This window comes from Pelodiscus sinensis, chromosome 3 (assembly GCF_052426305.1).
Source record: "Pelodiscus sinensis isolate ZL-2025 chromosome 3, ASM5242630v1, whole genome shotgun sequence".
Classification (NCBI taxonomy): domain Eukaryota; kingdom Metazoa; phylum Chordata; order Testudines; family Trionychidae; genus Pelodiscus; species Pelodiscus sinensis.
Window position 1 is genome coordinate 45862599 of NC_143054.1, and position 25092 is coordinate 45887690.

At 40.8% G+C, this 25092-nt stretch overlaps 1 protein-coding gene across 28 annotated transcripts in view; it reads right to left on the reverse strand.

Annotated features, from left to right (window-relative positions):
* The window catches only part of DST (dystonin), a 466993-nt gene that overhangs the window by 77386 nt on the left and 364515 nt on the right, over positions 1 to 25092 (reverse strand). For all 28 annotated transcript variants that reach the window (XM_006110983.5, XM_025182427.3, XM_075923642.2 and 25 more), the window contains 8 exons: positions 20685 to 20846; positions 19296 to 19466; positions 17081 to 17247; positions 9055 to 9214; positions 8500 to 8826; positions 8273 to 8357; positions 6093 to 6334; positions 5054 to 5260 (listed from right to left, as the gene is read on the reverse strand). In XM_006110983.5, coding sequence (XP_006111045.3) covers positions 5054 to 5260; positions 6093 to 6334; positions 8273 to 8357; positions 8500 to 8826; positions 9055 to 9214; positions 17081 to 17247; positions 19296 to 19466; positions 20685 to 20846 — 1521 coding nt within the window. The remainder of the gene's footprint in view (positions 1 to 5053; positions 5261 to 6092; positions 6335 to 8272; positions 8358 to 8499; positions 8827 to 9054; positions 9215 to 17080; positions 17248 to 19295; positions 19467 to 20684; positions 20847 to 25092) is intronic.

Below are 25092 nucleotides of genomic sequence, written 5' to 3' on the forward strand. Positions count from 1 at the left end.
TTTAAAAATGGCGGCTCCCCGCTTATGCTAATGAAGCCCGGGAAATTCAAATCCCGGGCTTCATTAGCAAGTGCGGTATGCATACATTACCCCGCTAGTTCGAACTAGCGGGGTAGTGTAGACATACCCTGAGAATGGAGTGGAGGTTAAGGATAATCTAGGCATGGCCCACTACTTAAACACTTTGCTTCAGTCTTTAATGAGGCTAATGGGGAGCCTAGGGAGGCAACATAACAAATGGGAATAAGGATATGGAGGTAGATATTACCATATCCGAGGTAAAAGCCAAACTCAAACAGCTTAATGGGAGTAAATCGGGGGGGGGGGGGCAGATAATCTTCATCCATGAATATTAAAGGAACTGGCACATGAAATTGCAAATCCATTAGCGAAAATTTTTAATGACTCTCTAAACTCAGGGGTTGTACCATTTGACTGGAGAATTGCTAATACAGTTCCTATTTTTAAGAAAGGGAAAAAAAGAGACCCGGGTAACTACAGGTCTGTTAGTTTGACATCTGTAGTATGCAAGGTCTTGGAAAAAAATTTGAAGGAGAAAGTAGTTAGGGACATTGAGGTTAATGGCAATTGGGACAAATTACAACATGGTTTTACAAAAGGTAGATCGTGCCAAACCAACCTGATCTCCTTCTTTGAGAAAGTAACAGATTTTTTAGATAAAGGAAACGCAGCGGATCTAATCTACCTCGATTTCAGTATGGCATTTGATACAGTACCTCATGGGGAATTATTGGTAATTTGGAAAAGATGGGGATCAATATGAAAATTGAGAAGTGGATAAGCAACTGGTTACAGGGGAGACTACAGTGAGTCATACTGAAAGGTGAACTGTCAGGTTGGAGGGAGGTTACTAGCAGAATTCCTCAGAGATCAGTTTTGGGACCAATCTTATTTAATCTTTTTATTACTGACCTTGGCACCAAAAGTGGGAGTGTGCTAATAAAGTTTGCGGATGACACAAAGTTGGGAGGTATTGCCAATTCAGTAAAGGATAGGGATATCATACAGAAAGATCTGGATGATCTTGTAAATTGGAGTAATAGCAATAGGATGAAATGTAATAGTGAGAAGTGTAAGGTTTTGCATTTAGGGATTAATAACAAGAATTTTAGTTATAAGCTGGGGACACATCAGTTGGAAGTGATGGAAGAGGAGAAGTCCAGGTTGATCACAGGATGACTATGAGCCACCAATGTGATATGGCCGTGAAAAAGGCTAATACGGTCTTGGGATGCATTAGGTGAGGTATTTCCAGTAGAAATAAGGAGGTGTTAGTGCCGTTATACAAGGGCATTGGAGAGACCTCATTTGGAATACTGTGTGCAGTTCTGGTCTCTCATGTTTAAGAAGGATGAATTCAAACTGGAACAGGTACAAAGAAGGGCCACTAGGATGATTCGAGGAATGGAAAACCTGTCTTATGAAAGGAGACTCAAGGAGCTTGGCTTGTTTACCTTAACAAAAAGAAGGTTGAGGGGAGACATGATTGCTCTCTTTAAATATATTAGGGTATGTCTACACTACCACCCTAGTTTGAACTAGGGTGGTTAATGTAGGCAACCGAAGTTGCAAATGAAGCCCGGGATTTAAATATCCCGGGCTTCATTTGCATCTTGCCAGGCTTTCTAATTCGAACTACTGGTACACCTCGTGGAACGGAGTCCGAACTACCGGGGCTTTAAAAATGGCGGCGCCCGGCAAGATGCAAATGAAGCTCGGGATATTTAAATCCCGGGCTTCATTTGCAACTTTGGTTGCCTAAATTAACCACCCTAGTTCGAAGTAGGGTGGTAGTGTAGACATACCTTTAGAGAAATAAATACTAGGGAGGGAGAGGAATTATTTAAGCTCAATATCAATGTGGACACAAGAACAAATGGATATAAACTGGCTATCACGAAGTTTAGACTCAAAATTAGACTAAGGTTTCTACCCATTAGAGGAGTGAACTTCTGGAACAGCCTTCCAAGGGAAGTAGTGGGGTCAAAAGACCTATCTGGCTTCAAGATTAAGCTAGATAGGTTTATGAAGGGAATGGTTTGATGGGATAGCATGATCTTGGCAACTAATTGACCTTTCACTATCGGTGGTAAATAGGCCAATCGTGGGATGAAAGGAGTTACTATAGAGAACATTTTCCTGGGTGTCTGGCTGGTGAGTCATGCCCACATGATCAGGGTTCAGCTGATCGCCATATTTGGGGTCGGAATTTTCCTCCAGGGTAGTTTGGCTGAGGCCCTGGAGGTTTTTCGCCTTCCTCTGTAGCATGGGGCATGGATCACTTGCTGGAGGATTCTCTGCATCTTGGGGTCTTTAAACCATTATCTGAGGACTTCAATACCTGAGATATAGGTGAGAGGATTATTACAGGAGTGGGTGGGTGAGATTCTGTGGCCTGCATTGTGCAGGGGGTCAGACTAGATGATCAAAATGGTCCCTTCTGACCTTTAAGTCTATGAGTCTATAACTAGAGTAGCAGATTTTAGAATAACCTTTTCCTTCCTTATGGACTCAAAGAATGCAAAATGGACAATTTTATAGTCTATTTCTTTACAGAACTCCCAAGGAACAGTGGAAGAACTTATCTCAGCTTCAATAGTGGGAGCTGACATGAGATCTGGAATAATCTGCAGACTTCTGTTGTGTTATACTAGGGATGATTTTGGACTAATTAGTTACACAATTAATCTCCAAATTGACATTCATATCATATGTCTTCCTTCACATCTTCGAACGTTCTCTTACCACACCTTGCTCTTTTGTCCCCAAAAATGTCCATCCTACCCTCTCACCAGTGCTCCTTATCCTCACCATAGACAGTGACTTTTATTTTCCCCAATGGGTGCTCTGCCTGTCCTCCACCCAAAGACCTCGGAGCCCCCACCTTGCTCCACCTTTTCCCACCCCTGCACCATCCTCTCCTCTGAGGCCTCCCAGCAGGCCTGACACTCATTGCTCTCTGTCCTGTCTTGAGTCACTCCTGCTAGCCACCGAACAGCTTCCTGGCAGCACCACTGAACACCCCTATATTTAGTATCTATGCTCCAGCCCATGTGTTTTTATGCCTTTGACCCTCTTCAAAACCTCTAAGTCTTTGCAGTATTTTTAAGTTATGACTACAGCCATCCTTTCTTAAGATATCGGCCCAAATAATACTTCAGGTGGTTGTCAGTTGCTGCTCCCCTGAGCAAGAGGCCGCCTCCTTCCCAACATGTTGCTTCTGGAGTTACCATAGTTAACCTGGCACTCACCCCTTCTGGCTTTCCTAAAATAGGAGTAATCTAAGGTGGTCTGGGTGTGGTAGAAGAAAAGGGAGCACAATTGGAGTGCTGTCTGTCCTCTTAATGCTGTCTGGTACAGCAGCCCCTTTGGAACTACTATCCACTGGTGCAAATTAGAAAATCAAAGAAGCTGACCTAAACTGTACCAAAGGTCCCTGGCTACTCCCTCCAACAAGTCAGGGGGACAAAGATGATAGAAATCCATATCTATACACCCAGGTCACAAGCCCTTGGGGAGCCAGCCGTCAATTTTATAAAGGTGTGTGCTGAGATATGATAACTACTCTCAGTGAATGAGATAAATTAGTCAGAATATTTAAAAAGTACTTATAACCTTAGGACCTCGGCTACCACCTGGCCTCCTATAATCAGTTTTCACAAAGTTTTCAAACTATGCTGTATATACTTTCTGTTTGGCTGAAGTCAATTCTATTTGTAGGTGGTATGGCACTGGCAAAAATTTCCATTCATATTTTTGTGTTTTTGAAATAGACAGAAATTGGAGAAGGTGCAGCTCTGTTTTTCTCTCACCATCAGGGAACTAGATGGGAAACCACACACAGATTTACATTCAATTAAAAATCACCTAATTATTTTCTAAGCAAACTGTAGAAATACACAGACACACACAAACACATGCAAAGGATATTTAGAGGTGAGTAACTGGGTAATTGTGTAGTTGATATATTTTGTATTGACTACACAATAGGTTGATAAGGGAAGGCGCTAACCCCACTGCAGCTCTGCAGTTTAAATGTAGTAAGAGTCGGGTGCACAGGTAGCATGGCTCCTATTATATTTAAATTGAAGAGCCGCAGTGGGGTAACTCCTGGACCCAGCGCAAGCTGGGAGTGAGACGGGCTTTCTCAGTCCCAGCTCATACTGGGTCTAGCAGCCCCTGTCGACAGGGGGTCACCATTGGGGAGCTGAGAACCCTGCACACAGGGGCTGCTGCTGAAGCAGCATTCCCTCTTCCCCCCATGCAGCTGCCTCTGAGAGCATGGCGGGGGAGAGGGGCGGGGGAGTGGCACTGTGAAGACAGTGCTGGGGGAAACCGGCTTTTAAAAACGGCTGCCCCTAGCACCCACTCCTGCTCCCGCCCTTTGCTGCCTCTAATATAGAGCCTAAGCTTATTGGGTAGTTGACTAATCAACTACTCTTTTACATCCCTAATACACACACACACACACACACACACACACACACACACACACACACACACACACACACACACACACACACACACACACACACACACACACACACACACACACACACACACACACCCCCAACTTATTTCTTGCAGCTGAAAGGCAGAAAATACAAAAGCACAAGACCAGAACCTTAGCTCATATAAGTGGAGCTGCATCTATTTAAACAAGCTGAAGATCTGAGCCATATTGCATATATTACAGCATAAAGAGTACATGATATAAGGTGTGAGCCTGTAGTTCTGACTCAGGCAGAACATCCACTGACATCACCACAGGATAATGCTCAAATTATTTTGGCTACAAGATGGATATCTAAGGTTTGTGTCAACCATGAGGCAGATGGTTACAACAATGTACAGATTAGCTTTCCTCTAGCACTTGTGTCTGAACAGTGCCATCATTCTATTCAAACAGACTTTTAGTTGCTCGAGCATAAAAAATGTGTAGCAACATAGTTAACTAAGAAACTTTGTTCAGGTAGAGATTCCTTGAAGCAAACTTTTAATTGCCCACAGAACAAAAACTGTGGTTTAGTACCTGCTGTGATCTTAAAATGGCAGCATCAATCTCATCCACCTTCTGAGTTAGTGTGTCACTCACTAATCTGTATCGCTCATTGTCCTCAGTCACCATTTTGTCTAACCCCTCTCTTGCCCTCCACGGCACCAATTCCAGCAAGGCACTGCTGACTTCATTGAGGGTGTCCAATAAGCCTTTGTTGTTCTTTGCTTCTTTTTTCAATTCCTGAAAAAGGCCATTTAAAGTAAACATGCCAACATAAGAGCCAAACATGCACAGCTTGCTCATATTTTTATTCTTCTGTCTACTTTAAGAAGCAAGAACTGGAACATTTTCCAGGCAAACAAAAGGGATAAACTGGCACACTTATTTTCAGCTCAGTTACATTAGTCTTTGTTATTGTTAAGTTGTTTGACAGAGAAGCAGGTGATTCCTGAAGGGAAGTTTCTACAGAACAGAACAGAAATATATTCCCCCAATCTGCATGGTAGACTGCCATTCTTTGGAATTCAATACAGTTGTCAGTCTTTAATCAAACAAACAAAGAGAAGAAAGTGAACACATATTCTTTGCTTTCTGCAACCCTCTTTCTATGGGACAAATTCACCAATAAGTAAAATCCAGTGTGAAATAAATATTAACTAAATTCAAGTGAATTTTTTAACAAACATTTGAATTAAAAGCTCTTTTACAGGGGGTTTTTTAAGGGTATTTTTTTTTTTTGTCCATGAGACAACTAAAGAACAAAAATAACTTTGTTTGACAATTTAAGAGTTTTCCCAGGGAACAGCAGCTTACTGAACTAGAACAAAATGTAGCTCTTCTCCTGTTGCACTAATAAATAATAAACTTCAGCCAAATCTCATCAGTGGCTGCTAGAAAGAGATTGAGATTCTTTACTGTTTTAATCCTAATCAGAGAGCTGATCTGGTGCCAAATTATGATCATTTGCAAGACATCCTCCAGACAAAGAGAAGCTAACTTATTTAACTAGTTCAAATCTTTACGTGAAAAAAAAACAAAGCAATATATACAGTCTACAGCTTTTAAAACATACTTTTTGTTTTTCTTGTGCTTCACTTAATTCGTCTCCCTTGTGGATCTGAGTATCATATGAAAGCAATTCCACCTCCACTTTGTCAAGCCATTTGCAGAGTTCCTCGTGAGTGGACTGCAGTTGATCTGCAAGCTGCAGAGCTTGCTCTAAAGTCTTGGATACATCAGAACTCAATTTAGTAATATCTTTGTACCTTGCTTTAATGCCTTCCAATTTATCTTGAATTATTACAACTTCATCACCTAAAATTTCAAAAGGATGTTAGCTATTTCACATGAATGCAAACAAAAGCCCTCAAAGCAAAACAAAAATCCCTCAATTATAATGTATTTTTAGTTTCTAATATGTTTGCAGATTAACCCCAACAAGATCCAGGGACAGATTATAGGGTGGTGTAAATTGTCCAGTAGAGTTATGACAATATATACCAACTCAGGATTGTCCTCTTTCTCTTACCACTCCAAATTCTGAAAAAGTGGAAAGTAGGACCCAAGGTTTGAGAATTGGGCCCATCTCTAGTGTTATTCAATAGAGATATAAAAATTGGTTCTTACTCTCTTCTTTTCTTTAAAAGGCAAATATTAAAATTTACATACATGTTTACCCAAACACAGACTATATAAAAGCCTCCTTAAATTCTCATTTTTATGTAGGTTGACCCTCGTCATGAATACAGGCAGTCCCCGGGTTACATGGATCCGATTTACATCGGATCCCTACTTACAAACGGGGTGAGGCAACCCCGCACTAGCTGCTTCCCCCCAGCAGACCAGGGAGATGCGAAGCTAGCGCCCCCCCCGCCTCCCCCCCCAGCAGACCAGAGAGACGCAGAGCGGCTTTTCTCAGCAGACACCTCAGCTTGAGAATAAAGGACTGAGGGAAGTGAGGTGTGGGAGAATAAAACTGAGCTCTGGAGAAATGTTTGGCTAGAGTTTCCCCTACAATATGTACCAGTTCCGACTTACATACAAATTCAATTTAAGAACAAACCTACAATCCCTATCTTGTACGTAACCTGGGGACTGCCTGTATATCAATAAAAGTAAAAGAATGGAATCATAAAATGCCAAATGGTATTTAAATTATTAATTTACAATTTATGTATGGATTATAATGAATTGATTACTAGACTGTCTAGCTCAAAGAATAATCTGAATAATTCTTTCAATCAATACAATCTAATTATTAATCACTACACACACAGAGAGAACTGAAAGATTAAAATGCAAGCAGAGACACCTGTAATAGACTTCTTGTAATCTATTTAGATTTCATCCCATAATATAATTTCTAACTGTGTGACTGAGGAGGGCTTTCTCTCCATGTCTTTCAGAATTCACATACTTGGAGCACTGGAAGATTTACATCAATGATAGGCAACCCAGGCTACTAAGTGGCCCATGTGCATAGCCCTCCATCTCAGTGGACCACAAGATTATTGTAACCAAGATGGTCTCCTAGGATAGGGTAATTTTACTACTGGTTCTCACAGTCAGTATTAAATGCAATCAGCACGCACCTTACTTCATGTGCCCTTGCTTTACATCCATGTCACTTAATAGAAAAAACTATAAAGGTGGAAATCCATGTAATCATAGGCAACAGTAAACAAAATGTCTTGTGGACCACACATAGAAACCTGATGGGCCACAGATTGTCCAGCACTGATTTAGATAGATGTTCCTGGGCAGACCAGATATGTTGTGTGCAACTGGGATGCAACTTTCCCTATGATCTGAATTATGCAGCCTCTCTAACAGAAAAAGGCCTAAAACTCTTATTTTGGGAGCTTCCATAGACAAAAGGCTATGTCCTGTGACAAATAGACCTACATTATGAGTAATGTATATAGCTTGATAGTAGGAACAAAAGTAAGGTTCACTCAAATAATTTTCCATTAAACCCTTCCCCACCAAAAACAATAAAAATCAAGGGCAATATTCTCTGTGTAGCAAAATGAGTGCAGCTCCATTGACTTCAATGCTCACTTACAGCAGCAGAGAATTTGTCCTAAAGACATAACATATCGTGACTTCAATAGTTATTATAATAAACAAACAAATCAACTCTAGCCAGTGAATAAAGGCTAATATTTACAAGCTTCAGGTTATGTTTCCCATAATCACTAACAAGTATAAGGAAAACGGCTGCTGAATCATTAATTTCCTAAATGTTCTCACCTGTTGTTTGTTTGAGAAGCTCTAATCCATTTTGTATAGCCTGATCAACATTTTGTTTTCTGAGCAGAATCTCTTCCTGAAGCACCTACAGATCAAATTTTTTTAATTTTAAATAGATGTATCACCTTTCAAATTTATTAATGAGAAATAAATATATGGTACAAATAAAAATAAAGTAAAAATAAAGAAAAAAATAAATGAATTTAACAGAAAAGAAATAAAAATACCAGCAGGTCAGTGTGTTGTTTCATGAGTGAGTCTGTGCTGTAATCTTGGACTGAAAGTTTGCTCAGTTTGTCATGCACTTCAGTCAGCCAGTTCATCAATTCAACTTCATCTTCCCCAAAAATCTGGGCATTGCAATAGGCTTGCTGGAGCAGCTCAGACCTGCTGTTACTCTTCTCTTGAATCTCAATGTAACGGGCTTGGGAAGAATCTAGCTTTTCCTGCACCATATCTTTATCCTCTTTGGAGCTCATATTCTTAAGAGACTGACCAATGTTAATGGCCATATATAAACTTTTATTGTGAGTAAGGATGTCATCTTCTAACACCTAAATGAAGGTTTTTAAAACAATGAAGAAAGACAGAAAAGAAAAATGGACAAACACAAAAGAACCATAGAACAGAAATATAATGGCTTAATTGTGAATTATAAATAAAAATGCATCAAATTTGGACTAAAAGAAAAAAAAAACAGATATCTCAGATCAGTTGTATTTTACAAATTCACATAAAAGTTTCCTCAAATGAATGACACAAATGTTTGGTTTATATCTTACTTTATGCTGAGAAATCTGCTGCTGCAGTTTAGAAGCTTGTGTTCCAATGGGTTCTGAATTTGCAAGTCTTTTCTCAGTGGTGGTCAGCCACTCAACCAGGGGTTCTAAAGTTTCATGGAATTGCTGTGCTACCACTAAGATACCTTCCAACTGACGATTCCTATAAACATGTCAAAATAAAGGTAATTTTTGATGAGGTGTGTACGAGAGATTAAGCCTTTCAGCGCCTCACCATTTAAAAGCATTCTACACCCTGTTGCAGAAGCCAGCCACAAACTGAAACAGATACACGTCAGCAGTACAGAAAAAACAATGTAAATCAACAACCATATAAAAGTACAGTTTATAAGAAAGACTCCAAAAATCATATTGGCTGAACAAGAGATTCAAATACTTGTATCTTTTGTTAATAAAATAAATGTTACTGCATTCATAGGCATTTAGTTAAAAATCATCTCAGGCTCCATTAAGCAAAGCTCTTAAAAAGGTGGTCTCATTTCTATTCAGCGAAGTAATTAACCTTCTGCTTAAGTACATGCTTTAATCCTATTGTTTTCAATGGGACTAAGTTAGGCACATACTCTTTGCTGAATAAGGGCATGTCACCATGTTCACTAAAATCTGTAAAACAAATTGTTTAAATATTTTTATTTGATTTGATTTTCGTTCATTTGGTATGATGTGTACAGTACCTCTCATTTTTGTCAGTGCCGGATTTACCTTAATATAAGGATACATATTTGCCCCCTAATGTTAAGTGCGCAAACTTTCCGAGATTTCCAACATTGTTTATGGGGTTTTGTTATGTTGTTCCTTATGCCAGCCTTACAAAATATTTTTCTCAGTCTGTCTCGTCTACAAATTTCACCCAAGGCAGACTGTTTTAGTGGTTTTTATTTTCAAGACTTTAGGAAAATTCATTATCTATTAAACATTAAGGGCTGATTGTGAATAATGGTGTTTCCCTCAGAAAGAGGAGAAATATGTCTTCTGCCATTTTAGATCTCAAAAGTGCAATCAAAGAATTATGGAAGTGAACCTGTATCTAAACAGATGTACTGGACAGACTTGTAATTTGATTTGAAAATAAATTTCACCAGACTCATATGATAATATTAAATGAAGTTAACATTTACTTCTGTTAATGAGTCATAAATCCTTGAATTTTTTTTAGATACAGAATGATATAATAGCCTATTAACTGAATCTACTAATTTCTCTAAGAGTAATCAGTTTATTTATTTATTATTGTACAGATGAGGGCTTAAATAGCAACAGGAACAGATGGAGACAGCCAAAAATCTTAGCACATATCAGAGGAGTCCAAATAAACTTAATCCCAATCCCCATAATATAGTATTACAGATTAAAGTTCTTCATTGTTCGGCAATGTAATGCGCAACATTGTACAGGTTTTATCTCCCTCGTCCTCCACTCTCAGGACCTGTCTCAAATGAAGGAGTTTGCTGGACTAGGGCAGAGTCAATTACATCCCTTCTGCTGCTGACCTCGAGCTCTCGGGGAGAGGGCAGCCTCCTGGCTGGGTTCCCCTCCTGGTCACTGAGACGACTGCTTACCCCAGTCTTGCTCCCTGACCCTAGGGCTGCCAGCCAAGTTCCACTCTCGGCTCCAACTTGGTTGCCTATCCCCACGCTGTTGGCATCAGCCGGGCTCCCGACCATTGGCCCGGCTCTGCTTCTGGCCACCAGTCCCTGTGCTGCTGGCCCATGCTCCCAGTTGCTGGGGCTCCCTGATCTGACGGACCACAGTTTCTAGCTCTCATCCATTACATAAGAACATAAGAATGGCTATACTGGTGTAGCGATAACATATTCATGTACTGAAAATGATTCCCCCAAATGGAAGTGACTCCCCATAATTTGTTCCCCACAACTTAAAGTGTTTACATTTTTTATTAATTCTTCTTCTTATTATTATTATTTGTTAAGATTGTTAAATGTTTAGATTTATTATTATTATTGCCCCTTTAGAATATAATGTATTAGGTCATGTAACTTAGAACTGTTAAGACTATAATCCTATGTATCCAGAAACAGCCCCCCCTCTGTGTCCCAGGGCATGCTCAAGCTTGTGCAAGGGGCTGCTTGAAATTGACATTGCAGAGATACATTGTAACATTGCATTGTCAAGCCACTAACTCTGCTATGGGAGCCAAGCCCTGTAATTGACTAAGGGCATTGTTACATAATTGACACCTGTTCTCTTTAAAACATTGTAACTTTACTCAGCACTCAGAGAATGTTTTAAGCAATACCACCCAGAAACTTTTGTAACTACAACTTTTATTATTATACAAAATACTGTATGGGAAACATTAATTAGGGAATGTATGTAAGAGAGAGAGAGTGCTTGGACGATGAATGAATGGTTCTGACAGGTGCCAGCCTGAGAATACAGCAACAAAGGGCTGAAGAAGGCGTCAGGTGCCCAGTGCAACCAAAAGGTGTCAAGTGGAGAAATCCAAGTACTGGAGGTCCACCCGATGAGATCACTGACGAGCACCTGGCAGCCACCCTGAAGACATCAGCATGATGCAGCAATTTCCATAGACTGACATAGGAAAAAATTCCTATAAGCACTGGACTAAAAAACTATGAAATCAGAGTCCAAGTTTCTGCTGCCAGCCTACCAGGAGCTTCAGATGCGCATCTGATCAGGACTTCGCTCCCCACTAACATCACTTGTGTACAGAATACCTGGCCAGTATTCTGTCACAAGCAACTTCCAGGCTGGTAACTATAACAAATACACAGAACCTGAATGAATGGATGAATGAATGTTTATATGTATAAGGGTTAAGTAGTTAAACAACGTTGTTTGCTTCTATCTTTTCTTTATTTTTTTATTATTATCTTTACAATAAATGTGGCTTTTTGCCTTATCCCCCTCATAAGATCCTGCTTGCTTTAATTGGTACAACACTGGGTCAGACCAAAGGTCCATCCAGCCCAGGACCCTGTCTGCCGACAGTGGCCAATGCCAGGTGCCCAAGAGGGAGTGAATCGAACAGGTAATGATCAAGTGGTCTCTCTCCTGACATCCATTTCCACCCTCTGACAAACAGAGGCTGGGGACACCATTCCTTACCCATACTGGCTAATAGATACTTATGGACTTAACCTCCATGAATAGATCTAGTTCTCATTTAAACCCTGTTATAGTCCTAGCCTTCACAGCCCCCTCAGGCAAGGAGTTCCACAGATTGACTATGCGCTGTGTGTAGAACCTCCTTTTATTTGTTTTAGACCTGTTGCCCATTAATTTCATTTGGTGGGCCCTAGTTCTTATATTATGGGAACAAGTAAATAACTTTTCCTTATTCACTTTCTCCACACCACTCATGATTTTATAGACCTCTATCATATCCCCCCTTAGTCTCCTCTTTTCCAAGCTGAAAAGTCCCAGTCTCTTTAATCTCTCCTCATATGGGACCCATTCCAAACCCCTAATCATTCTAGTTGCCCTTCTCTGAACCTCTTCCAATGCCAGTATATCTTTTTTGATATGAGGAGACCACACCTGTACGCGGTATTCCAGATGTGGATGTACCACGGTTTTATATAAGGTCATATTTTCTATCCCTTTTTTAATGATTCCTAATATCCTATTTGCTTTTTTGACTGCCGCTGCACACTGCGTGGATGTCTTCAAAGAACTATCCACAATGACTCTAAGATCTCTTTCCTGATTAGTTGTAGCTAAATTAGCCCCCATCATATTATATGTATAGTTGGGGTTATTTTTCCCAATGTGGATTACATTTATCCACATTAAATTTCATTTGCCATTTTGTTGCCCAATCACTTAGTTTGGTGAGATCTTTTTGAAGTTCTTCAGAGTCTGCTTTGGTCTTAACTACCTTGAGCAGTTTAGTATCATCTGCAAACTTTGCCACCTCACTGTTTATCCCCTTTTCCAGATCATTTGTGAATATGTTGAATAGGATTGGTCCTAGGACTGACCCTTGGGTAACACCACTAGTTACCTCTCTCCATTCTGAAAATTTACCATTTATTCCTACCCTTTGTTTCTTGTCTTTTAACCAGTTCTCAATCCATGAAAGGATCTTCCCTCTTATCCCATGACAACTTATTTTACGCAAGAGCCTTTGGTGAGGGACCTTGTCAAAGGCCTTCTGGAAATCTAACTACACTATATCTACTGGATCCCCCTTTTCCACATGTTTGTTAACCCCTTCAAAGAACTCTAAGGGTATGTCTACACTACCCCGCTAATTCGAACTAGCGGGATAATGTAGGCATACCGCACTTGCAAATGAAGCCCGGGATTTGAATTTCCTGGGCTTCATTTGCATAAACTGGGCGTCGCCATTTTTAAATCCCTGCTCGTTCGAACCCCGTGCCGCGCGGCTACACGCAACATGAACTAGGTCGTTCAGACTAGGCTTCCTAGTCAGAACTACCGTTACTCCTCATTCCACGAGCCGTAACATCTTCAGCTGTGAACACTGAAGCAAATAATTAATTTAGTTTCTCCACAATGACTTTATCGTCTTTAAGTGCTCCTTTTGTATCTAGATAGTCCAGGGGCCTCACTGGTTGCTTAGCAGGCTTAGCAGGCTTCCTGCTTCTTCGAACTCCTTTTTAGCTTTTCTTATTATATTTTTACACTTAATTTGGCAGTGTTTATGCTCCTTACTATTTACCTCACTAGGATTTGACTTCCACTTTTTAAAAGATGTCTTTTTATCTCTCACTGCTTCTTTTACATGGTGGTTAAGCCACGGTGGCTCTTTTTTAGTTCTATGTTTTTCAATTTAGGTATACATTTACGTTGGGCCTCTATTATGGTGTCTTTGAAAAGTGTCCATGTAGCTTGCAGGGATTTTACTGTAGTCACTGTACCTTTTAATTTTTTTTTAACTAACCTCCTCATTTTTGCATAGTTCCCCTTTTTGAAATTAAATGCCATAGTGTTTGGCTGCTGAGGTGTTCTTCCCACCACAGGAATGTTAAATGTTATTATATTATGGTCACTATTTCCAAGCAGTCCTGCGTGCCACTCAGGACTAAATTGAGAATTACCTCTCCCCTTGTGGGTTGCTGTACCAGCTGCTCCAAGAAGCAGTCATTTAAGGTATCAAGAAATTTTGTCTCTGCATCTCGTCCTGAGGTGATGTGTACCCAGTCAATATGGGGATAGTTGAAATCCCCCACTATTACTGAGCTCTTTATTTTGATAGCCTCTCTAACCTCCCTTAGCATTTCATAGTCACTATTACTGTCCTGGTCAGGTGGTCGATAATAGATCCCTACTGTTATATTCTTATTAGAGCAGGGAATTACTATCCATAGCGATTCTATGGAACATGATGATTCGTTTAAGTTTTTTACTTTATTTGATTCTAAATTTTCTTTCACATATAGTGCCACTTCCCCACCCGTACGACCAGTTCTGTCCTTCTGATATATTTTGTACCCCCGAATGATTGTGTCCCTTTGATTGTCCTCACTCCACCAGGTTTCTGTGATGCCTATTATGTCAATCTCCTCCTTTAACACAAGGCACTCTAGTTCACCCATCTTATTTTTTAGACTTTGTATATAAGCACTTTAAAAACTTGTCACTTTTTTTTTCTATCTCCTATGCTTAAAGCATCCTCTCTTCCTCCTCTTGTTCACCAATGCTATGTCTGCACTACCAGGTTATTTCAAAATAAATTAAACTTCCAAAATAACTATTTCAAAATAAGCATATTCCTCTTCACAAGCAGGAATTATTTTGAAATAACAAGCCTATTATTTCGAAATAACAGGCTTGGTAGTGTGGATGTTCCCCTTGTTATTTCAAAATAAGGGAAGTTATTTCAAAATAACTCCCCAGTGTAGACAAGCCCCAAGTGAGCTCCTTTTACATTTCCTTCTGAAAGCACAACTTCTTCAGCAAAGCTCTTCAAACACTGCTCTCTCCAAAGACATTTGCATTATTCATGTCAATGATTCTTCCCCATGCTTTATGTGCATTTGAATTTAATAATGATACTTGAATTTGACTGTTAATTTTTTGGGGGACAAACTCTGTTGTTATATTTGTCTGCACAGCTCTGAGCATGTTGGTGGCATTAGTTTTTTTACTTTATTAGACATTGTGGGAGCCCAGCATCTTGCTTAAGGAGCTTAGCAACTCACAGGAACAGGGCCAATAATCCAATCCTTCAGATAACTCTGACTTGAAAACAAGAAGTGCAATATTCTCCCTTGTAGCCAGATTTCAAGATTAGAATCAAATGAAATAAAAATATTAAGTGAATCAACATGTTCCATAGAATCGCTATGGATAGAAATTCCATGCTCCAATAATAAGAAATTAGCAGTAGGGATATATTACCGACCACCTGACCAGGACAGCGATATTGACATAGAAATGCTGAGGGAGATTAGAGAGGCTACCAAAATAGAGAACTCTATAATAATGGGGGATTTTAATTACCCCCATATTGACTGGATACATGTCACCTCAGGAAGAGAAGCGGAGATAAAATTTCTCAATGGCTTAAATGACTGCTTCTTGGAGCAGCTAGTGCAGGAACCCACAAAGGGAGAGGCAATTCTCGATTTAGTCCTGAGTGGAGTGCAGGATCAGGTCCAGGATATAACCGTTACAGGACCGCTTGGGAATAGTGACCATAATATAATAACATTCAACATTGCTGTGGTGGGAAGAACACCTCAGCAGTCTAGCACCCTGGCATTTAATTTCAAAAAAGGGAATTACGCAAAAATGAGGAGGTTAGTTAAACAGAAATTAAAAGGCACAGTGACTAGAGCCAAATCCCTGAAAGCTGCATGGAAACTTTTTAAAGACACCATAATAGAGGCCCAACTTAAATGTATACCCCAAATTAAAAAACTTAGCAAGAGACCTAAAAAAGAGTCACCGTGTCTTAACCACTGTAAAAGAAGCAGTGAGGGACAAAAAGGTATCTTTTAAGAAGTGGAAGTCCAATCCTAGTGAGATAAATAGAAAGGAACATAAACACTGTCAAATCAAGTGTAAACATGTAATAAGAAAAGCAAAAAAAGATTTTGAGGAACAGCTAGCCAAAAACTCAAAAAGAAATAACAAAATGTTTTTTAAGTACATTAGAAACAGGAAGCCTGCTAAAAAGCCTGTGCGTCTCCTAGATGATCGAGCTATAAAAGGAGCAATCAAGGACGATAAAGCCATTGTGGAGAAACTAAATGATTTCTTTGCTTCAGTCTTCACGGCTGAGGACGTGTTGTCAACCTGTGGAACTCCTTGCCAGAGGAGGCTGTGAAGGCTAGGACTATAATAGAGTTTAAAGAGAAGCTGGATAAATTCATGGAGGTTAGGTCCATAAAAGGCTATTAGCCAGGGGATAAAATGGTGTCCTTGGCCTCTGTTTGTCAGAGGCTGGAGAGGGATGGCAGGAGACAAATCGCTTGATCATTGTCTTCGGTCCACCCTCTCTGGGGCACCTGGTGTTGGCCACTGTCAGTAGACAGGATACTGGGCTAGATGGACCTTTGGTCTGACCCAGTACGGCCGTTCTTATGTTCTTATGTTCTTATGATTGTTAAGAGTTCTAAGGAACCACTATTTATTGAAAGTTGATTGTGTGCTTGGTGCTGCAAAGAACAGAGAGAATGTGGTTTCTCCACCAAGGAATTTACGTTTTGCCTATACAAATGCAGTGTCCCAGGTAATCAGAAGATGTATGTGTAGTTGATCTTACCAAATTATTTCATTTTAGCTCTTCAGGATAGTCAAACTTTCTTCAATAGCCAATGAAAATAGTTCAAGCTATTTTCCTTTGCTTTTCTTACTAATTTGCTTTATATATATATATATATATATATATATATATATATATATATATATATATATATCAATCAAGCTGCGGTAAGTATCAACAAAAATAGTGGCGATGAAGTCTCAGATTATGAAGTTCCATATGCTGCTTCTAGTCATCTATCCCCTGCTGAACCCATATTTTTCAAAGGAATGAAAGAATTTCGAATACCTTGTTTCAGCTTTGCTGAGCAATGCATCCCATTTACTATCCAAGAGACTCAACTGCTTCAAGATTTTCACTTTATCAGCAGATTCTGCTGACTCTGCAATTTTCTCCCCTTCGCGCTTGCTTACTTCAACGGTAGGTCTGCGGTCATCCAATAACCTTTGGAGAAGCTGGAGATAAAAAATAAAAAATCAAATTGCTAGGAAACAATTGAATCAACACACAGTCTTGGAAATGTAAGGAGACAGATTCCTCAAGATCTTGTTAAAAATGTACATTTTCTGCTTAAAAGGATAATTGTAGAGAAATATTAGATGCTTGTATTACCATGAAAATGTTAATACTGTATTATAAAAAGAGTTAATTTGGACTTTAGCTAGTTATTTATTTCTCTGTAAGTTGAAACTGGCAGAAGTCCAAGTCCTTGCCCCACAAAATACCTTTCTCTGTAAATGAGTGTATTAATTACTTTTTGGTGACAAAGATGTGTGGTATCCCTCACTGGTGCATATGCACATGGGAAAGTCACATTTAACATCCACTATATTTGTTACTGAGCTTTTATTACTATAACCTGTGTGAGCATTTACGGAAAAACTGTATGTTTGCTGACATTCAGTAAACTGCAGATAACGTATGTAGTCTTGGAAGGACTAGGTGTTTAACTGAAACTGTTGATTTCATCCTACATAGGCAAGTAGATGAAAAAACATTTCCACTGATGATGATTGAAACTAATAGACAGGCAAAGTATGAAAAATTATACATGAAAATTTACTGCAGTTTGACAAATGATGCAATTTGTGTTTCAATGGCTATAAAACTTTAACTTTTTGAATGTCAGCCACATATAATTTCCCACAACTGTGAAATGTACATGAAAAAATAGAAATAAAATATAAAAACTGAAAAATGATTTAAAATAAACAATTATATGTTGAAATTATATAAAAAATCATGGAATTAAATTACTCTGATCTTGTAGTTACTTCTTTTACTGACCACTTGATTGGGAATGAATGAAAAATTCATTTGCTGACATCACCCAGTAAATTAGCATCTCCCCCAAGAGTCTTCCATATTCCTGTCTATAACTTGGTAATCCTACTATTTTTCACCATTCCTTCATTGGCTGCACCTCTCTGACTCTGCTGTACTCCCAGAATGCAATGCTCTATTGCAGGGGTGGCCCACTCATTTAACAAAGAGAGCCAAAACAGTGGCGGAAAAAATGCGAAGAGACGCACCAGAATTGTTAACCTGTGGCTCGCGAGAGGAAAAAAAAGCCCCCCCAGAACAGAATTGTCCAGTAAAAACAAAAAAAATATTTTTTTAAAAAGAAGGCTGCCCCTTTAAGACAGCCGCCATCTTGGGCACCATTTTTAAAACCCCGCAGCTCCGACCTGGTAAGCACAGGGAAGCCGAGAGTTGGGGGGGAAGGGAGAAAGAGGGAGCAGGTGGGGGCCATTTTGGGGGAGCGCAGGAGCGGCTTCACGAACCGCACTTTTGGGGGACAAGCCGCGGGCTGGCCACGGCTGCTCTAGTGCCTGCTGCAACCTTTAGGCTTCATTGACTGTGCCTCTGTATTTAATATGAAATCACATTGGGCCATATTGTAGAATTGCATGCAGTGGTTTGGTCCATGAACTCCACTGTGTCCACTTATTCTCTAGTTACACAAATTCTACCCTGCAACCCTCCTAATTCCACACATACTATTCCCAACATTGCATATGACCAAGATTGAGGCACCAGCATTCTGACTGAGGATGCAAAGAGAAATGGATTTAGGTGTTTACTCCATGCTGCAAGTTATAGTCTAGAGTGGTTAGGTCCACTGCAATATTGCAATGAAAATGTTCAAATGAAAATTCTGTCCCTTCTCATATTCTATTTCTTTTATTAACCAGACATTGATTTTTCCCTCCTGCTTTGTGTATAAAATGCCTTGATTCTTCTTGTTTTTAACTTGCTAGATTTTGCACTTGCACCCAAGTACAGATGAAGGAGAATCAGTCTAGTTTCTGCAAAGAAATGTTGCCCCCTCCCCTAATTCCTGAAGATAGAGTAGGGAAAGCACAGCTGCATTAAATACTTCAATACACTTGATTGTAATACAGCACACTTGAGCAGATTTTCTGCTTCAGTGAAGATTGGGAATTCATTATCATCACTGAAGCAGCAAGTATCTGAATCTACAGTAATAAGTCCCACTTACTTTTTGTTCCTGTATCTGGGCCTTCACAACTTTGAACTCAGCAGATGGGGGCTTCTGATTGGCCACTAAGTCTTCTGTATCAATGAGCCAGCTCAGCAGAGATTCAAGGGCATCCTGAAACCTTCCGCAGCGGAGAAGAGCTTCTTGCAGCTGAGCAGCTCGTTGAGCAACCTGAAAGAAAGACAGAGAGAGGATGTATTACTCATTTTTCCCTTTTCTCCCTTGCTGCTTCTGCCAATTAACTGAGGCTTGCAGCATGGCTGTCTTTCTTACTATAGCATATTTTCATTCTTCATCATTTTGTATACATTAATTCACGTTCCTCATTTTAAAATTCTACCACTATATGTGTGAACTAGGGTACTTATTTCTTCCATTTAAAGGAAAGAGGTTGATTCCCAGTAAACTCTATTATCCAAATGATCCAGTAGAAATAATACTCCTGTGTTGTACAGTTATGTTCTATGGGGAGATACAGTGAGGTGAAACATACCTCTAACAAATGTGTGTTTTACAAGGGCTTTCTTACAACAGGACTCTGTCAAGACCCCAAATGAAACTCCTTATTCAGGACAATAGTCCCTTCACAATATAAAAGAAGAAGAGGACATATACATGAGCCATGGACATCTGATGATCCATTCCATCCATTCTCCTGTGAGATGAATCCTGTGAGAATATGCACCTTTCTTGTGTCCCATCCCTGTCGCATCCTATCCTCAGCTTCTGTCTAGGGAACATTCATGGAGGACTCAAGAGAGAAGTTGCTCCACTGAGCTGTGAAACTTACAATGTTTAAAGCACCATAAGCCCTGATTCATATGAAAGAAAACATGTTACTGCCCACACAGAGCTGAGCCCTATTGCTGCTTCATACAGCACTGGAAAATGCTTAGATATCATGGTGAATATGACAGAACAGACTCTCTGATATAATGGTGAATGTGAATACAGAAAAATCATAGTGGAATAAGGAGAGAGAGAAGTGAGTACAACATGGTTGAGGAAAAAAACCCATATAGCTACCTTTCCCACATGTGTCTCCCCTCAATACCTTCTCCACACAACTTGGGCTATTAAACTCCTCCCTGCTCTGCTTGTGCAGAGGAGAGCAAAGAGTCCCCAGGGAACCTTTTCTGGCTAAGAATGCCAGGAATAAACCTACAGAAAAATGGACAGAACTGTGGAAATAACAACCATATGTTACCAGTGATTGACAGAAATGTTTTAAAGAGAATTACAAAGAAAGTTACTGTGTTAAGGCAACAGAATCCCTGACCATCATGAACATCTTTTAATTTCCTGTATTTTGAAAGATGATGCCAAATAAATAGGGGAAAATACAAAACAAGGAAGGCAAAATTTGAATTGATAAGTATACAAAATAACCTTCTTATTGAGAGTCTTCCATCGTGTGTTAACTTCTTCAAGGTCATGCTCAAGGTTCTCGGTGCTTGCATTTTTCGCTGCACTTTGAATAAGTCCTTGACCTAACCAATTTACCTCTTGTTGTTTCACTTGCAATGTTTCAATCTCTTCTTTCTGGAATACCTGCAGATAGAAAAGCAACAGCATATCTGAACTATTATGTTTGAAAACACGTGGCACATAAGCAACTGTGATGGGGATATTGGGAATAAAATCTTAGTACTGAAAATTAATCTTTGTCTATATATCATTGTTAAAAAGAAATTATATTTAGTGAAGTAAAGAACATCCTAGAAACAGTCAATGCTATTAAAGATTAAAAAATATATAAGTTGACAGTACAATACCAACCAAATACAGTCCTGTACCTCTAAAAACCAAATGCTGTATTTTGTTTAGGGGGAGATTTCATATGAAACGAGGATGTGAACAACCACCTGCAGCTGGGACACTAGGACAAACTCAGTTCTGGTGTAGAGAGTGAAATTTCCAGTGCAAATGTTCCCTCCTTCATGAGGTATAATTAGATTTGCCAAGCATCTGGATTTCCACCAGAATGCCTGGCTGACAAGGATGCTGGCAGCTATAGTCACCAGAACTGACCAGGCCACTAAAAGTTTTGTTGGTTCCACACAGTTCCAGGAAGCAGTGGCATGTTCCTCCAGCTCCCTGGTGGATAGACAACCCAGGGTGAGGGGAGGCTCTGTGCGCAGCCTCCACAGTCAGATGCTGCCCCAGTGGCTGGGAACAGCATGGCTAATGGGTGCTGTGGAGCCAGTGCTAGAGGGAGTGCCTGTGGGTGAGGGCAGTGTGCAGAGCTCCCCTGGCCACCAGGCCACCTACGTGCTGGAGGGACATGCTCATGCTTCTTGGGAGCCACGTAGACATTTCTGTCCCTGGAAAACACTGGCAACAGCTGAGGTCCATACCACCCGGAGCCCAAACGCCAAACACTCTCCTACACCGCAAACCATCACCCCCAACCATCCTACAAGCCCATACTCCCAGTTGGTGCCCTCATTTGCTGCACTACGATCCCTTGGCCCAGCCTGGCAGTGAGTGAAGATGAGGGTCAGCGAACGATGGAGGAAGAGAGGATAAAGTGAGCAGTGGCAGGGCCTCAGAGAGAGGGTGGGGCAAAAACATGTAGTTTTCTGCATTGAGAAAGTTGGTAATACTAGGCATAATGTGTCCCACTGTATTTAGTTCACATTAACACAGCTCAGGAAAAAATAGAACACATATAAAGCAGGGCAACATAATTGATGCAAGAACTCAAGAGACAGTGGGAGATGCATCTAGATAGTACTAAAGTAGGCTCAGGGAGATATAAAGTAGGGATGTTAAAAAGCGTTGTTGGGTTTTCTGTAAAAGTGTAACCTGCTTAAAAGCTGGCTCCCAGCGAGCACTGGGAGTGGGGGCTTGCATGTAGGCTCATTGGTTAACCATTTAAATGTATACACTATTGCATCCCTAATATAAACATAGTCCATAGATGAAGTGACAATATAAAAGTGTGTAAACAAGAAAAAGAAATGAAAAGTAACAACGTACATCAAAGGAACAAATTGGTCAATGTCTCTGAAAATTGGATAAGGGACAATGCCTAAGGTTAGGAAAAAACATTTTAGGTTAAATATTAGTAAATACAGATGAGTACTGGAATATGGAGCTGGGTGCAGCAGCATGACAAGCAGATACCCATTATTATATTATTATTGTATAGTTCTGCAGAATGTATGGTCTCTAAGTAGAGCCAAGTGGTAATTCTCAGTTCTATACTCTATGACTGTATTTAAGCTTTGCAGAACAAGACTATTATCATAGTAATACCAGCGTAAATTCCAGCTAACTCAATTTATTTCAGTTGAATTACCCTGAAATGACTTCAGTGTCAATGAGTTCAGAAACTGGCCTAAACCCCGAATTACACGGACAAGTGAAAATAACGGATGAATAAACAACGGTAAAGCATGCTCAACTTTTGACCTTAAATCCTTCTATGGTGGCATTCAGCAACAGTTTTGTTTTAGGTTTAGTGTTTTCAAAGCAACCTTTTTCAGCTTCCTGAACAGCACAAAGCTCTTTCAGAAGGCAAATTATTCTCCTGGCACTAAGAACACTGTAAAGAATTATGTGTTTTTAGCCCTGGTCTACACTAGGACTTTATTTTGAAATAATTCCCTAAAACCAAATTTATAAGTGAGTGTCCACACCAGCAAGCCTGTTATTTTGAAATAATGGGCTGTGGAATTCAAGATCTATACCCCTGCTTTTCATCAGGAGTAATGCTAATACCAAAATAGTAATTTTGAAATAATGATAGTATGGACACTCCAGTGCCGCTATTTTGAAATAATTACTCTCCAGAGTAATTCAAACTAATTATTCCTCAGTGCTTCCAACGGCTCTAAGTCCGACGTAGCACATCCACATTAACAGAGCCTGCCTCAGACTAATTTTGATGCTTGCCCGTAGTGAGGACATGCTAGTTCAAATTTCTTAAATCTTCTGTGTGCTTCACATGCTAGTGTAGAGGTTCCAGAAAATATATTGAGCACCTAAAAGAAAGTGCTTGGCTTTAGGTCACTGGCATTCCTCCCACAAAGCAAACCTGACCACAACCTCAATGCTCATCCACAAGGTAACCCTGCAAAACCCCACTTTAACAGCCACTTATACAGTATAACAAATATAGATAAGACTGACAACATTGCATGTCTCCTGACTTGCATGTTCTTGTGACTTAAACCCTCTTTCAGACACATGCAGAGTATTCTTGCTTGTTGGTGGGCAGGCAGCTGCTGCATTTTTAAGACTTTTGATCTGTTATCACTTAAAATGTGAATAGGATGGTCATCTTTCTACTCACACAACACCCTCACCGAACACCTCCTTTGAGGCAAAGCCCATGCCCCACCCCTTCTCCAATGCACTGCCCTTGCTAATTCCATCCTCCCTGTCCTCCTTCCATTGCTTGCTCTCCCCATCTTCGCTCACTCACTCATTTTCACCCGGATGTTTCAGAGGGTTCGGGGGATGGGAAAAGATGAGGGCTCTGGCTAGGGGTGCAAGCTTTGGAGCGGTGTTGGGAATGAGCAATTCAACGTGAGGTAAAGGCAGTGGGTTAGGATGTGAGATAGGGATGTTAGCTAGCGTATAATTGAATAGTCATGTATCCGCATCAAATTTTAGCAGTTACATGACTATTTGATAGCCTCCCCGAGGCAGGGCCAGCAGCCAGTACACTCCCGGCCCTAGTCCCAGGGAGTCCCCTGCCATCCTGTGCTGCTGCCTCTCTATCAGAAGGGAGCCAGTTTAAAAACCAGTTCCCCTCGCGAGCCAACTGCCTGTCGCCCCTATCGGTGAGGGGGTCCAAGCTTCCTGTAGAGCTGATAGAGGCAGCAGCGAGCGGGGGTGAGGGTTGGGAGGTGGCACCATAGTGCTGGTGCAGGGGGGAGCTGACTTTTAAGCCAGCTTCCCCCAGCACCAGCTCTTGCCTCCCCCCACCTCCCGCCTCTGCAGAAGGCAGCAAGCGGAGTGGGCAGGCAAGTCCACATAGCCAGCTCCCTGCATGTATCGACTCCCACCTGCCCCCCTCATCCTCTGCACTGCTTCCTCTCTATTAGAGGCAGCAGCACAGGGGCAGGGAGACCCGGTGCTTGTCGGGAGCCAGCATTAAGCTGGCTCTGCACAGGAACAAGTTCCTACTTTCCCGCCCTCCCCTCTCTCCCCCCGCCCCGGCTGCCTCTGATACAGAGGCAGCGGAGGGGGGAGGGGGAGAGTGGGGAAAGATGCGTAGTTGACAGAATTAATCAATAAGCCCAGGCTTATCAGTAAATCGTTTAGTTGTCTGCACACTGACATCCCTAATGCGAGGGGTGCAGTTTCCATTTGGGGATACAGGCTCTCAGGTGGTAAATAGGCCAATGGTGGGAAGATAGGAGTTGCTATAGAGAACTTTTTTCTGGGTGTCTAGCTTGTGATTCTTGCCCACATGCTCAGGGTTCAGCTGATCACCATATTTGGGGTTGGGAAGGAATTTTCCTCTAGGGTAGATTGGCAGAGGCCCTGGAGGTTTTTTGCCTTCCTCTGTAGCATGGGGCACGGGTCACTAGCGGGAGGATTCTCTGCATCTTGGGGGACTTTGAACCATCGTTTCAAGGACTTCAATATCTGAGATATAGGTGAGAGGATTATTCTAGCAGTGGGTGGGTGAGATTCTGTGGCCTGCACTGTGCAGGGGGTCAGACTAGATGATCAAAATGGTCCCTTCTGACCTTAAAGTCTATGAGTCTATGAGGTGGGGCTAGGGATGAGGGATCTGGGGTGCAGGTGGGTGCTCCATGCTGGGATTGAGGGGGTTGAA